The sequence below is a fragment of the Oncorhynchus gorbuscha genome, linkage group LG16 (genome assembly GCF_021184085.1).
Source record: "Oncorhynchus gorbuscha isolate QuinsamMale2020 ecotype Even-year linkage group LG16, OgorEven_v1.0, whole genome shotgun sequence".
Taxonomy (NCBI): domain Eukaryota; kingdom Metazoa; phylum Chordata; class Actinopteri; order Salmoniformes; family Salmonidae; genus Oncorhynchus; species Oncorhynchus gorbuscha.
This window is the reverse complement of record NC_060188.1, coordinates 61,978,451-61,993,023: the sequence shown is the minus strand read 5'-3', so window position 1 is coordinate 61,993,023 and position 14,573 is coordinate 61,978,451. Positions and strand designations below refer to the sequence as shown.

General features: G+C 44.8%; 1 protein-coding gene across 17 annotated transcripts in view; it reads right to left on the bottom strand.

The window, feature by feature from the left end:
- Positions 1–1,712: 1,712 nt before the first annotated feature.
- fam222ba (family with sequence similarity 222 member Ba) overlaps positions 1,713–14,573 on the bottom strand; it is an 85,389-nt gene continuing 72,528 nt past the window's right edge. For all 17 annotated transcript variants that reach the window (XM_046303591.1, XM_046303580.1, XM_046303587.1 and 14 more), the window contains one exon: positions 1,713–6,059. In XM_046303591.1, the coding sequence (XP_046159547.1) occupies positions 4,258–6,059 (1,802 nt within the window). In that variant the 3' untranslated portion in view covers positions 1,713–4,257. The remainder of the gene's footprint in view (positions 6,060–14,573) is intronic.

Sequence of the window (14,573 nt, the reverse complement as noted above, 5' to 3'; positions counted from 1 at the left end):
GCCAGGGTTCGATATGTGAACATAACACACATTGACATCAAACCACACCCCTAAGACAACTCTTGGCTTCAGTCATCACCGCTAGCATTTCTTAATGAGTAATCTTCAAAACGAGGCCAAATCAGGAAGTGCAGTTTCACTTTAAATTTCAATGGAGTTATAATGCCGATCTTCTGCGAAACCTCAGCGATATGGATTGAATTTAACCCTTTGTGATACCTTATCCATAGCATTTCACACCTGAATCTAGAATTCTGTGAGCAAAGCATAACTTAATATTTTAACAGCATACAACTTGCTTATGATTACTGTAAATCATGGACTCATTCTGACCGGTATGGTGGACTGTCGTTCTCCATGAAAATTGTGCATAAATACCCATTCACAAAGTTAATTGAAAGGTCACAGAATAATATCCTTTTGCCGCCGTCGATGAATCAACCCCTGCATTGCTCAAATGTCTCTCGATAGAGCGATACTGAACTGAACCCAGACCCCCCCCACTGTGCGCTCTTTATATAACTTCCAATTTCCATCCCTGCCAGACGGATCAAATCCAGCCAGTCCTGCAGATTTCACAGCTTGCTCTGGCTGTGTGACTTCCTGCCACTATTTTGCACCAGATTGCTTTGATACAATCAAAAGCACTGAATGTAATTGGTGCAATCACGTACACCAGATGTAGCAGTTAAACGACATTGTGAGGCCCAAGGGATGTACACTACATGACCAAAGGTATGTGGACATCTGCACAGGGGCATTGTCATGCTGAAACAGGAAAGGGCCTTCCCCAAACTGTTGCCACGAAGTTGGAAGCATAGAATTGTCTAGAATGTAATTATATCATGTAGCGTTTAGATTTCTCGTCACTGGAACTAAGGGGCATGGAACACTGGAACATTATTCCTCCTCCACCAAACTTTACAGTAGTCACTATGCATTTAGTAAGTAGCGTTCTCCTGGCATCCTCCAAACTCAAATTCGTCCGCCAGACTGCCAGATAGTGAAGCGTGATTCATCACTCCAGAGAACTGTTCCAGTCCAATGGCGGCGAGCTTTACACCACTCCAGCTAACACTTGATATTGCGCATGGTGATCTTAGGCTTGTGGTGCAGCTGCTCGGCCATGGAAACCCATTTCATGAAACTCTCGATGAACAGTTCTTGTGCTGACGTTTCTTCCAGAGGCAGTTTGGAACTCGGTGAGTGTGGCAACTGAGGACAGATGATTTTTACACGCTACGCGCTTCAGCACTCGCCGGTCCTATTCTGTAACGGTGGAGCGGTTGTTGCGCCTAGACTTTTCCACTTCACAATAACAGCACTTACAGTTGACCGGGGCAGCTCTAGCAGGATAGAAATTTGACAAACTGACTTGTTGGAAAGGTGGTATCCTATGACGGTGCCATGTTGAAAGTCACTGAGCTCTTCAGTAAGGCCATTCTGCCGCCAATGTTTGTCTATGGAGATTGCATGGCGGTGTGCTCGATTTTATACACCAATCAGCAATGGATGTGGCTGAAATAGCCAAATCCACTAATTTGAATGGGTGTCCACATACTTTTGTATATGTAGTGTATGTAGAGCGAGCCTAAAATCATTCATTGATTGTTGACTTCCTAACTGGGTCCAAATGCAGCAACTGTTCTGAGGTTTCTGTACCTGATTGATAGAGGCAAGGTGCTATCTACAAATCAATGACTATGTGATGATGATGCAGGTAAATCTTTATTTCACACAGTAACCTACTATTGAAATGAAATCTGAGGGACTAAAATGGAAAAAGACATGGAATACAGTCTTATCTAAGGAAATCATTCAAGCAATCAGGGGGTAACACTATAAACCTCAATGGGGGAGGGGGGAGGGTAACCCATGCAGATCTATTAGGCAGTGAGCAGACAGGTATATGGTCTGGACACAAACAAGGTTAAAAAGATTCCAATTTGTTCCATCTGTTCTCACCGAATGAAGGGTAGTAAACTTATACATACAAATAGGCCTACTCATATTTTTGTAAGTTCTGTACAGCTCATCAAATAGGAGAACAGGCATCAAAAGAACATGACATCCATAGAACACTAATTTCAAAGCATAAATTAGAACTTTATTTAATTATTACAATATTACAAAAAGAGTAGCACAACTCTCACGCTTTTGCGTCTTATCTGTCGTACAGCCAGAGTGATATGTAAAAGAAAGGCTTATTGGGCCTTCTTCCATTTCACAGCAATAGTAAAAGGAACAAAGAGGAAAAATAAGATTTAAATAACAAGAAAATCAAGTATTATAAATAGTCACAAGTGAAGCTTTGAAACTTTGATTTTTTTTGTTACAACCCAGTAACTACACAGATTTAAAATATAATTACAAAATATTACTCCATTTCTTGTTTTCATTAAAAAAAAGAATCTAAGGAATTGCTTTTTCTATTAAACAAAAACTGTATAAAAAAATGTTTAACAGAAATTGCTGTTCCTCTGTATGTATCCTTGCAATCTTCCAATCATAATTTTTGATTTTCATTATAACCATGCTTGTTTTCAAAGGAAAGTCCAAGGACCAAATACTTAAGGCTTTTTAAGGGCTGTTTGGGAGGGAGGTGAACAGAATGTGGATGTCAGTGTCCACCCACTCTCACATACAGACACACACTAGCACATACAAAACACACATTTACACTCAACCCACGTCAGCAGGCATCATTCTCACAGACACACACACACTACACTTTAAAGTTAGTAGTATAGTAGGTAAGCCAGTGTACAATAAAATAAACAATGCATTTGCTGTTTAACTTTGTTTAACTCCAAGTGATCTTGCAAGTGATCAATTTGGTCTCTTCAAGCACACTTCATATCAGAATCAGTAGCAACTAGACCTAACCTAACCTAATGATAAATAAAACATTTAAACATAACTCAGGATCAAAACTCATCGTTTGGTTCATCGCTAGTTTCTAATATAATATTAGTAACAATTATATTTCTTCCACTCCAGTAGTAAGGTGTAGTCCTGAACTAGCCCCCTCCCTTCACTAAACAACTGCCAAACAGAACTTTGCATCTCAACAATTCAAGTAATAGTTTTCGGGTTTACCAAAATTATAGGAAAAAATGTAACCAACATAAAATGGCACATATATTAAAAGGTGTTTTTCCTTGTCAATTATGTGACTTTGGCCATTTCAGGATTCAGACAGAATGAACAGATTTGATTTTTTCCCCACTCCATTTAAATAAAAATATGTTATTCCACAATCATGTTGCCAACCTCAATTGGCAATGGTGACAAAATGGATTGTAACAGACACCTGAATTCATTGCAGCATTTTGAGCAAGAGCGCATCGGTTGGTTGGCTCCCCCAGTCAGTCCCCACATTAAATTGCTCCCTGCAGGATCTAGATGTCAATACAGTATATATCTATACTCTGTACAAACATCAACCTGATTAGATTAGATACTTCGATGATAGACAGGAATCAACCTTGAACAGTGGGTGACCTGATTCATAAAACAGTCCTATTACACAAATAAATAAATACGTTAAAAGAAAAAGAAGCCTCTTTGTACATGTGCATATGGCAAGTCTCTCCATCTGTACTTTGTAGTGTCCAGTGACTGACAGTTCCACACTGAACCATTCACTAATTATCTCTCAAGAGGAAAATATATATATATATGCTTTTAATTTCGATGTCACAACGAGATTCACATGTAAACATAATAAGTGAAAATTAGCCACTTGTCCAATAAAACTAGTCGGAGCGGAGAAACCCCCCATCTGACCCTGCAAAAACATCAAGATCCTTATGAGAATGTGTTTTCTTTCCTCCATCAACGATCAGTGCATTTTCATTCATCGTCTGCAGGAGACATCTTTTATGCTTAAAAGAAAAAAAACTCTTAGGACAGATCTGAAGTAAAAATAACTCTGTATCCTCAGATCCAGGCACACTGACAGACAGGTAGGATGGGAAAAAAGGTAGGGAATGACGACAATCACATACATAAGAAACGTTCCCTAGAGGGTGCCTACTGAAAGCACTCATTTACAAAATCAATTGATCACTTGCAAGATTGACTACAAAAAAAGAAAACACTGCTCTTTATTAAATATATTTGTCCTTTTTTTAATGTCAGTGTTCATTTTTACTTAATTTAATTGTATTTGATGTTTTTCCATTCTTAAGACTAAAAGAAGAAGGTTCTTGTTTTTGATAACGGCTGTATAGACAATGCCGGCCATAGCTTATCTTATCTGTACCCTGGGTGCTGGATCTGAGTGGTTCTGCCGTCCCCTGGGCCAACCTCGGGCCCCACCCTGTTCATTGGTGGCCTATGCATCTTGCCTATCAGCCCAAGATTCTGATCTCGGAAGCAGGGCGTCTGAAAGTCCCCGCCCAAGTAATCTGCTGTTTTCATCAGACTAGTCTGGCTGGAGGAGGAGGAAGAGGAGGTGGAGCCGCCGCCCCCGGGCCTGTAATGGCCTCCCCCAGGGGGCCCGCCGCAGTCTAGCGTGGTGGTGCCCCCATGGAACGGCATTGCCAGGTCCTGAGACCCAGAGCTGTCGCTGTTGGGCGTGGGCAGGATGCTGCTGTTCCACACAGCGTGTGGCTGGAAGTAGTGGCCACCATTGGTGTAGTGGGCCAGTGGACCCCCAGGCATGCCGTTGTTGTTGATGGGAGGAGAGGGGGTGGGCTTCTCTATAGGAGGCTTCAGGTTGTATGAATGGCCCCCACACAGCTCCGGGGGGTAGCCCATTCGAGAAGGATGCTTGCAGGGGTGGCCCCCACTCTCCTGCTGCATGTGCTGTAGATAAGCCAACTGCTGTTGGTTCCAGCGCATCTGCTGCTGCTGTTGGTGATTATGTTGTTGTTGTTGATGCTGCTGCTGTTGTAAATGCTGTTGGTGTTGCTGTTGTAAATGCTGTTGGTGCTGCTGTTGTAAATTATGTTGGTGTTGCTGCTGTTTGAGATCATTGTGGTAAACATGCATCCTGTTCATGGCAGCCATGTTGTTTTGGGGGTTAGCGGGGACAGCAGCCTTGTCTGCAGGACACATGATGCAGTTGGGGTGTGGGGGCAGGCCGGGGGGGCAGGCGTTGGTGTGCGGGTTGCTGTGCATGGACACCCTGGAGCAGGCATTGTTGAAGAGGTTGCGGCTGATGGGGCTGGGGTTGGCAATCTGGCCCTCACACATGGAGGTGGCTCCAGCCCCCTGGGCCCGGGCTTGGCAGAACTGGTTGATCTGGTGCACGATGCTGCTCAGGTCTGGCTGGCGACTCTGGTTCAGGCCAGCAGCCATGGTGAGCGGAATGGTTGAGGTAGAGACTGTAACGTTAGGCGGTGCGTCGGCATCGGGCAGCTTCCGGCCACCCTGCAGTCCAGGAGGTGGCTGCCCCTGCTGCTGAAGGTGCTGTTGCTGCTGCTGTTGGAGCAAGAGGGTGAGACCAGAAGGAGGCTGGGGATGGCCCAGTGCTTGGGGGTGGGACAGTGTCTGGGGCCTGGGCAGCCCCTGTTGCGGGTGCTGCTGTTGAGGCATGCAGGGTGGGTGGTGTCTGAGGCCCTGCTGCTGCTGGGGGTGGGTCTGTTGTAGAGTCTGTGGGTGAGTCTGGCTCGCAAGTTGAGGGTTCAGGCTCTGCTGAGACTGGGACCCTCCCTGGCCTTGGGAAGGGGGTTGGTGAAGGTTTAAAGTGCTGGCCGAGACCGCTGCTGTAAAGGGCCCCCGAGGACCAGGGGGGTTCATGATGACCCCAGAGGGGTGCAGGCGCGACCGGCTGCCGTCAAAGTCTTTGAGGATGCCCTTGACGACAGGCACCTTGACGATGGCAAGGAGGCCGGCCTTGGCGTTGGCCTGAGAGGGGGGGTAGGGGCTGTAGCGCTGGCCTGAAGTATCCAGCCCGTTGACTGTGCGGCGCACGTGGTTCCTCTGGGGGACCTTGACACTGTTGGGGAAGATCTTGATGGTCAGGGGGTTGTTGGCAATCTTCTTAGCATAAGCATCCAATTCCGCAGGGGTTGGATACTGAGCGGATCTCATCCTCTGTGTAGTGTCCCCTGGGGTGACAGAGACAGAAAGATAAGAGAGGTGGGTGGAGAGAGAGAAATGTTAACGCAGGTAAAAAGCTAAATGTCAGGTTTCTCGTCAGAGGAGCAGATGTGTGGTAATCTGACCGGAGGTTCTAAGTTTCTCTTCTGAGAAGAACGGAACCGGACTGACTTCAACAACATTCTCACATTCCAAATCTCAGCACTTCCCCTAATATCAAAAACAGCACAGTGCTCTCAACTCATATCTCACAAGGACACAATAGAAGCTGAACCCCAAATGGCACCCTATTATCTTTATAGTGCACTACTTTTGGTCAAAAGTAGTGCAGTATATAGGGAATAATGTGACATTTTGGACGCATACAGAGAGTTTAATCTTGACTGGATTCCCCGAAGCAAGCAAAACATTCCAATCTCTGTTCCTATTCTGAAGTGCCGTAGTTGAGGTTTACATTCAGTCAGTAATGGGTCATTATAAATTGTAGCTAACAACAAGTGTGTGTGAGATGTGAATCAGAGAGTGACAAGGAAGAAAGGACTTACTTTGCCTGCTACTGATTCCCAGACTAAACAAGGCATCACAAATATGTCGTCCCCACGAATGATGCAGCACCCCCCCCCCCCCCCCGGGCCAATTGAGATATCGCGTGTGACTAACATATTTCAGTGGATTACTATAGCTCCTGCCTTGGGCCAATGAGTGTAATTTTGTAAATTCTGGATCTCGATGGTAAGACACATCATTCACCCAAGTTTCGAAATCTGGCCAGAGTTGTACGAGATCTTGCATGCGACTAACGTATGAACGAATGGACGGACAGAGACCGATCCACAGTCCCCTCCCCGATTTCATTGTGGGAGAAAACAAAGAGGAGTGAGGCAGAAAGGGAGAGGAGGCAGTGTTGGTCTCCTGTGTCTGCCAGGGGGATAGTTCTCCTCTGTGTCAAATAGGGAGGGAGGTGGGTAGGGAGGGAATGAGGGAGCGCAAGAGGCAGAGAGAGAGAGGCAAAGAGAGAGAAAGTGCGAGAGAGGTAGAGAAAGAGCGGAGCAGGTCCATGACAACAGACAGTAATCACACAGCGTCTCTCTGATCTCTGGAACACCACTGAGCCCTCAGCCCTCTGACTGAGACATTTGTTACAGCTACTAAGCACCTCACTGGCTATATTTAACAATGCCCCAGTGTGTCTGAAGATGCTGTAGTTTGAGTGTGTGTATGTTTGTGTTTGGGGGAGTGTAAGACTGATAAGGTGTGTGTTTGACATGTGCATTCAGGTGCCCGTGAGTATGTCGTGTGTGTGTTCAGCATGTGCTAAGGTGATGGCGTGTTTCTGTCACTCGGTGAGACTCATTTTCTTTCCCCAACTGTAAAAGTCAGTTATAATGTAATATGAGAGAGAGGGGCCTGCCTCCAGCAATTGTGATCTGGGTTGAGGAGAGCAGAGGTTCTGTACGCAACCTCACCAAGCCTCCCCTCCTCAGGCTGAGCCCTGGGTCTCAAACCCGGTCACCTTCCCTGCCCCAGCCAGCCAGCCTAACCTACATACATACACATGCAGTCACGTCCCAAACCTATTCCCTACATAGTGCACTACTTTTGACCAGGGCCCAAAGTGCCATTTTGGATACACCAACAGATAGTGAGACACAGGCAGTCCCACAGTGATGCCTTTATAAAACACTATCTGAACCAAAGTGAACCCTCATCTTTTAACATCCAAACCATACATTCTTATATTTAGTTATTCTATTCAATTACTATATCTAGTACAACATCCTTCTATTAAATACGTGGTGTTACGGATACAGTTATCCTGTGTGTGTGTGTATCCTGTGTGTGTTTCTTTTCTCTCCTTCTCCCCTCACAGGTGAAAACCATCACTCCCCAATCAGTCAACAATCAATCATCAATCAGAAGATACACCTCCTCCTACTTCCTATCCTATCACAGTTCCTTCCCCATGGTTTAAAAACCCCATCATTTGTTTGTTCTACAGCTCAGCTCAATCTCTAGCTCAATCTCTCTGTAAATGCCATGTCTGTAGGTCTCTGTGTTTCACGCTCGCTTTGTGTCTTAACCTCTCTTTTGTTTAAGCACCTCCAAAGCACTTTGTCATCACCTGTGAGTATTGTTTTTGGTTATGGTGTTTGTTTGTTGCTGGTGGGAAAAAGGGGAAACCAAGACAAGTCGCCCATGGGCATACACTACCCGTAGGTGAACTTTGTTAAATACACTAGGTAGAACTGGGCGGACCACCCACTGTATTTTTGGTTAGTTAGTTAGCTGTTAAAGTAGGCTAGTCTAGCTTAGGGGTGTGTTTTTGTATATTTATTGTTTCTTTCCTTGGGTCCAGCTCAGCCCCTTTTCCTGCTCCCCCCATTATCGTGTGTTTATAAATAAACCTAGAGTTTGACGGTAGATTTCTGTTGTCGTGGTTATTTCGTGCACACTTTTACTTTGTCACAATAATAATTTGCATGAGTTATGTTACGGGTCTCATTACCATCCCCCCCTAGACTGTTGGGCCAAAAGGGAGTCTTAACAAGTGGGGGCTCATCCGGGATCTGTCATAACTGACACCTATGCCGCTCATGTAGATTGTTGTAGTGGTATAGTTCAGTGGTTTGCGTCATAGCTGAAGTAGCATTAGTGTTTGCTATTTTCTTTGGCACTTGTGAAGTAGTGTAAAATGACTATTGATTTGAGATCCTTTTTGGATAACCCTTCGTGGGAGGTTTTTGACAAATGTCGTAGAGTTGATTTAATGACCTTGGCTGACCATTATTCAGTATCAATTCCGCAGAGTTTAGTTAAGGCGGAGGTTAAACGGCTAGTATTAAATGTATTGTTGGAAGAGCAGGTGCTTGTGTTACCGCTGCCTGAGCCTACTACCCCTGTAGGGGATGTTGCTGCTCCTGTAAGCCCATTGGTGTCTGATAATGAGGGAGAGGCTAAAACACCAGCCACATTGTCCCGTTTTGATCCACTCTCCCCACTGTCAAATGGTGATGCCAGGAGGGATGTCTGTTTAGCACAGTTCCAACTGGAGGTGGAAGAGAGCCCAAATTAGGCGAGAGATTCTCCAGTTGGAGATGTGTAAAATAGAGGCAGAAAAAGAACGAGAACAACGGCATTTGGAGATGTGTAAAATTGAGGCAGACAGAGAACAAAGGCAGTTGGAGTTCAAAATGCGCCAGATGGAACTGGAGGCAGACAGCGAGGCTAGCCTCCGGTCCTACTGTGCCTGCTTGTGAGCCGTCCTCACCTGCTGTATCCTCAAACACGTTTGACATTAGTAGGCAGATTGCCTTAGTACCTTTGTTCAGAGAGTCAGAGGTTGACTCCTATTTTTGTGTATTTGAGCGTATAGCCGTAGCATTGAAATGGCCTGAAGAGGTACGGTGCCTATTACTTCAGTGTAAATTAACTGGTAAAGCCCAAGAGGTTTTGTCAGCGTTACCTCTGGAGGACAGTTTGAATTATGAAGTGGTCAAAGCTACTGTTCTTCGTGCCTATGAGCTTGTGCCTGAGGCATACCGACAGAGATTTAGGTCTCATAGAAAGTCTTCTAGTAAGACTTGTGGAATTTGCTAGAGACAAGGGAAATCTGTTTGATAAATGGCATGCTGCTAGTAAGGTAACTGATTTCAACTCTCTCCGGGAGTTAATCTTGTTGGAAGAATTAAAAAATTGCTTACCCGCACGCATTGTAGTTTACCTAAACGAACAAAGTATCCTGTCTGGCAGAAGCGTGCGTCTGTGTTGGCAGACGAGTTTGTGTTGACGCACAAGAGTGTGTTTTCGGCTCAAACCGAGAATAGAGCCACTGAGTTTCCTACCTTTAGCCCTAGTCGGCCAGCAGTAGTATATCAAGCACGCCAGAAGAATGAGCGTCCATGTTTCTATTGTCATAAAGTAGGACATATGATTAATGATTGCTTCCTGCTTAAACGCAAACAAGGGATGCCTCTTCGTGCCAAGCCACCAACAGGTGTTGCTCTAATTCGTACGGTTGTGAGGTCTGCAACAAAACAGGTGCCTCAGGGTAACTGTAGTTTGAAAGACCCAGTCCCTGACTGCCGTTATGAACCATTCATTTTCGAGGGGTTTGTGTCCCTAACGAATGACGAAGCGTCTCAACGACCGGTTAAAATCCTTAGAGATACTGGTGCGGCGCAGTCGTTTATATTGTCTGATGTGTTGCCCTTATCTGACGATACATACTGTGGTTCCAGTGTGTTAGTGCAGGGTATTGAAATGGGTTTTGTACCATTGCACTTTGTAAATGTACACTCTGAGTTAATCAGTGGAATATTCAGAGTGGGGGTACGCCCTATGTTGCCAGTGAAAGGTGTGACCTTTATAATGGGTAACGATATTGCCGGAGGAAAGGTAGTACCCGTATTGGATAAAAGTGACCACTCTCTCTCGAATGAGCTGGCACAGAGTTATCCACATGTGTTCCCCGCTTGTGCTGTCACTCGTGCTCAGGCACGACAAGCGGGTGACGAGATAGATTTGTCGAACACTGTTCTGTTCAAAGAGGTTGATCAAGAGGATGGATTGTGTGATACCTCTGAGAAGCTGATCACCTCTGACAAACAGCCCAGGAAAGAATCAAAGAACGTTGAACTTATTGCTGATGCAATACAGTTACCAGTCACTCGTGAGCAGCTGATTGCTAACCAAAAGGTTGACAACAAGCTTGCTAAATGTTTTTCTAGTGTTGTCTCATTGGAAGATGTGAAGAATAACGTGGCTTACTTCATTGATGGTAATCTCCTCATGCGTAAATGGAAATCCCATGCTGACGCGGATGGAGATTGGAATGCTGTTTACCAAATAGTGACTCCTACAGCCTTTTGACAAAATGTGTTATCCCTTGCTCATGATCACCAGTGGTCTGGTCATTTAGGAATCACCAAAAACTTATTATCGGATCCTTCGACATTTCTTTTGGCCGGGTTTAAAACAAGATGTGGCTCAGTTCTGTCGGACATGCCACACATGTCAGATAACAGGAAAACCAAATCAGTTTATTCCTCCCGCTCCTCTTTGTCCCATACCTGTCATAGGTGAACCATTCGAGCATGTGGTGGTTGACTGTGTCGGACCGTTACCGAAGACAAAATCGGGTAACCAGTTTTTGTTAAGATAATGTGTTGGCAGATGCTTTGTCTCGTGTGTGAAAATGATTTCTGTATGTTTTGCAAGGTTGTTGCTTTGTTGTGAGTATTCATTGAAATACTGTAGTCGCAACCCCTAGGGTTGCTCTTTTAAGGGTGGGAGTGTTACGGATACAGTTATTCTGTGTGTGTGTATCCTGTTTCTTTTCTCTCCTTCTCCCCTCACAGGTGAAAACCATCACTCCCCAATCAGTCAACAATCAATCAATCAGAAGATACACCTCCTCCTACTTCCTATCCGATCACAGTTCCTTCCCCATGGTTTAAAAACCCCATCATTTGTTTGTTCTACAGCTCAGTTCAATCTCTAGCTCAATCTCTCTGTAAATGCCATGTCTGTAGGTCTCTGTGTTTCACTCTCGCTTTGTGTCTTAACCTCTCTTTTGTTTAAGCACCTCCAAAGCACTTTGTCATCACCTGTGAGTATTGTTTTTGGTTATGGTGTTTGTTTGTTGCTGGTGGGAAAAAGGGGAAACCAAGACAAGTCGCCCATGGGCATACACTAAACGCAGGTGAACTTTGTTAAATACACTAGGTAGAACTGGGCGGACCACCCACTATTTTTGGTTAGTTAGTTAGCTGTTAAAGTAGGCTAGTCTAGCTTAGGGGTGTGTTTTTGTATATATATTGTTTCTTTCCTTGGGTCCAGCTCAGCCCCTTTTCCTGCTCCCCCCATTACCGTGTGTTTATAAATAAACCTAGAGTTTGACGGTAGATTTCTGTCGTGGTTATTTCGTGCACACTTTTACTTTGTCACAATAATAATTTGCATGAGTTATGTTACGGGTCTCATTACCATCCCCCCTAGACTGTCGGGCCAAAAGGGAGTCGTAACACGTGGGTAAAAATAAATAAAAAAACTCTTAGAGGGTGGCTAGTCCTGTCTTTTACTGGGGATGAAATGTCTAAAATGTCAAGTAATGCTACCGGGTTCCATCGCAGACTCATCTCCTAATGTGGATGTGAATGGGTTTTAAGTCTTTCCACAAGCTGTAAGTCTCTCTCCATCTACCTCTCCTCTCCTCAGCCTCACAGGCAGCATGCAGTGAGTGGGCTAGGCAGAGTGGCACTAGGCAGAGAGCTGAGCTGTGAAGACTGGCACGGTGGTGTCACAATGCTAAGGGGCTAATTAATCCGCTCTCTTTCTTTAAATGCACAGGAAAAAAAAGGGTGGCAATGAGATGGGCCCCATCGATGAGGATGGGGGCGTGCTGTTGTACACGATAAGCTGCTTATTTTTGTTGACGTTGAGGGAGAGGTTATTTTCTCCCTCTAGTCTCGTTGCGGTCAGTAATCAGGCCTACCACTGTTGTGTCATCAGCAAACTTGACGTTTGAGTTGGAGTTGTGCGTGGCCACGCAGTAATGGGTGAACAGAGAGCACAGGAGGGGGCTGAGCACACCCCTGGAGGCTCCAGTGTTGAAGATCAGTGTGGTGGAAGTGTTGTTGCCTACCCTCACCACCTGGGGTCAGCCCGTTAGGAAATCTAGGATCTCGTTGAACAGGGCGCATTTCAGACCCAAGGCCCGAGCTTAGTGACGAGAATGGAGCGCACTATGGTGTTAAAATCTGAGTTGTAGTCGATAAACAGCATTTCAGATAGGTATTCCTCTTGCCGGGTGGGATAGGGAGGTGTGCAGTGCAACAGCGGGTGAGCTGTTGAATTGAGACTGTTTGGAATCATCCATGTTTCTAGTTACTGTGGTTAAATGCGGAGGTTCACGCTTAAAGTTTTGCGTGAATGCTGCCATCTATCCATGGTTTCTGATTAGGGTATGTTCTAATCGTCACTAAGAATAACATCCTCTATGCACTTCCTGATGAACCCAGAGACAGTCCGTGTATTTGTCAATGTTATTGCCAGAGGGGCCCAGTCCGTGCTCAAAATAGTCCTGTAGCATGGATTCCAAAATTAATAATTTTTGCCCGCAAAAATCACAAAATGAAATCCTGGAGGGACTGCCCAATGGAGGAACACATAGGAAAAGTATTTCACAGTCAGTAACACGCACAACTGTTTTTACCAAACAATATTTAAACTGTAGGGGGGGCCAAATGCTACCTGGCTCATTAATTTCTCTCTCAAGACAAGAGTGACTTAACGAATCTCTTACTGTTTAAATTATGTGGCCATAGGGAATGTAGTTGTGATCTACTTCAGATCTCCGTATCTTTCCATGTAGCCCCTTCAGTAAAGTAGCTGCGTGTATAGAGTAAAATTGTTCTGCTTGCTCCATTTGTTGTACTTCTCTCTACATGCTTCCTGCTCTGTGCTGTGGAGGAATCGGGGGGCCATTTCCACTTTCCAAGCTGCTGAGGTTAACGATCAGCATCCCACTCAGAATCAGTCTAAGAGCAAGTATCGTGTGTGTGTTCTCATCTATTTAAAGTCGCTCTTCAGTCTCTTTCCCCAATAATAAATGAAGCTGCTGCCCTGAGCCCTATATATACTATGAGTGTATTTTGAGGAGTTAGCGAGGTAACTTTGGTCAACTCGGAGTTCAAACGGTACCACAGAAGTGGCTCACCTTTCAGCCAGCTACATTTGTATTTCAACGAATCCTTCAGATCTAACCTGCTCCAGGCAGGCTAACTCAGGGCTTATTACATTGAACTGGAATTAAATGTCTGAGCTGTGAGTTGAAGACTAATGAAGTCAGATTCCCTCCCTCTCACAAAGATTGAGTCAACATAAACTTCATTTGCGGAAGACAACTGATTAAATATTGTATTCATCAAATGTGTTTTTGTGTTAAAATAGTAAATGGTAAAATACCTATCACATTACAGATTTAGAAATGACAATTGCATTTGAAACTTCACGCACAGTTAAACTTTTGTATGACTTAATATAATAATTTTATCGATAGGAATGGGAAAAAATGTACTCGTTCGTTGATAAACCAAATCAAACTTTTACTTTCAGCCCCTTCTGCTTTGATGTGCATTACAGAACACAGCAGCACAGCAAGCGACAGATATTATTACAGTGGACCTTTTTAAAACCAAGCTTGTTCCACTGTACTCTGGCACATGCCTGCCAGAGGAGAGGAGGAGGAACAGAACAACATGGCGGACGTTGGCACTTAGTGAGACTCCCCCTCGCTTGGCACTGTGCTCCTGGGGGTAGGCGGATTACAGTGATTCTGAAATTACAGTCTTGAGCCATAGATGGAGAGAGAGTGTTTTATAACACACAAACCTGCTGCAGGAACTAGCTAGAGGGAGATCTCTGTGCCTCAGGGAGAGGGACAAAAGAGGGGAGGGGGAGCTCTAAATCAAGCTGGTCTGTTGGGGTCTGATCAATAATGCACAGAGAACGTAATCTAAAAG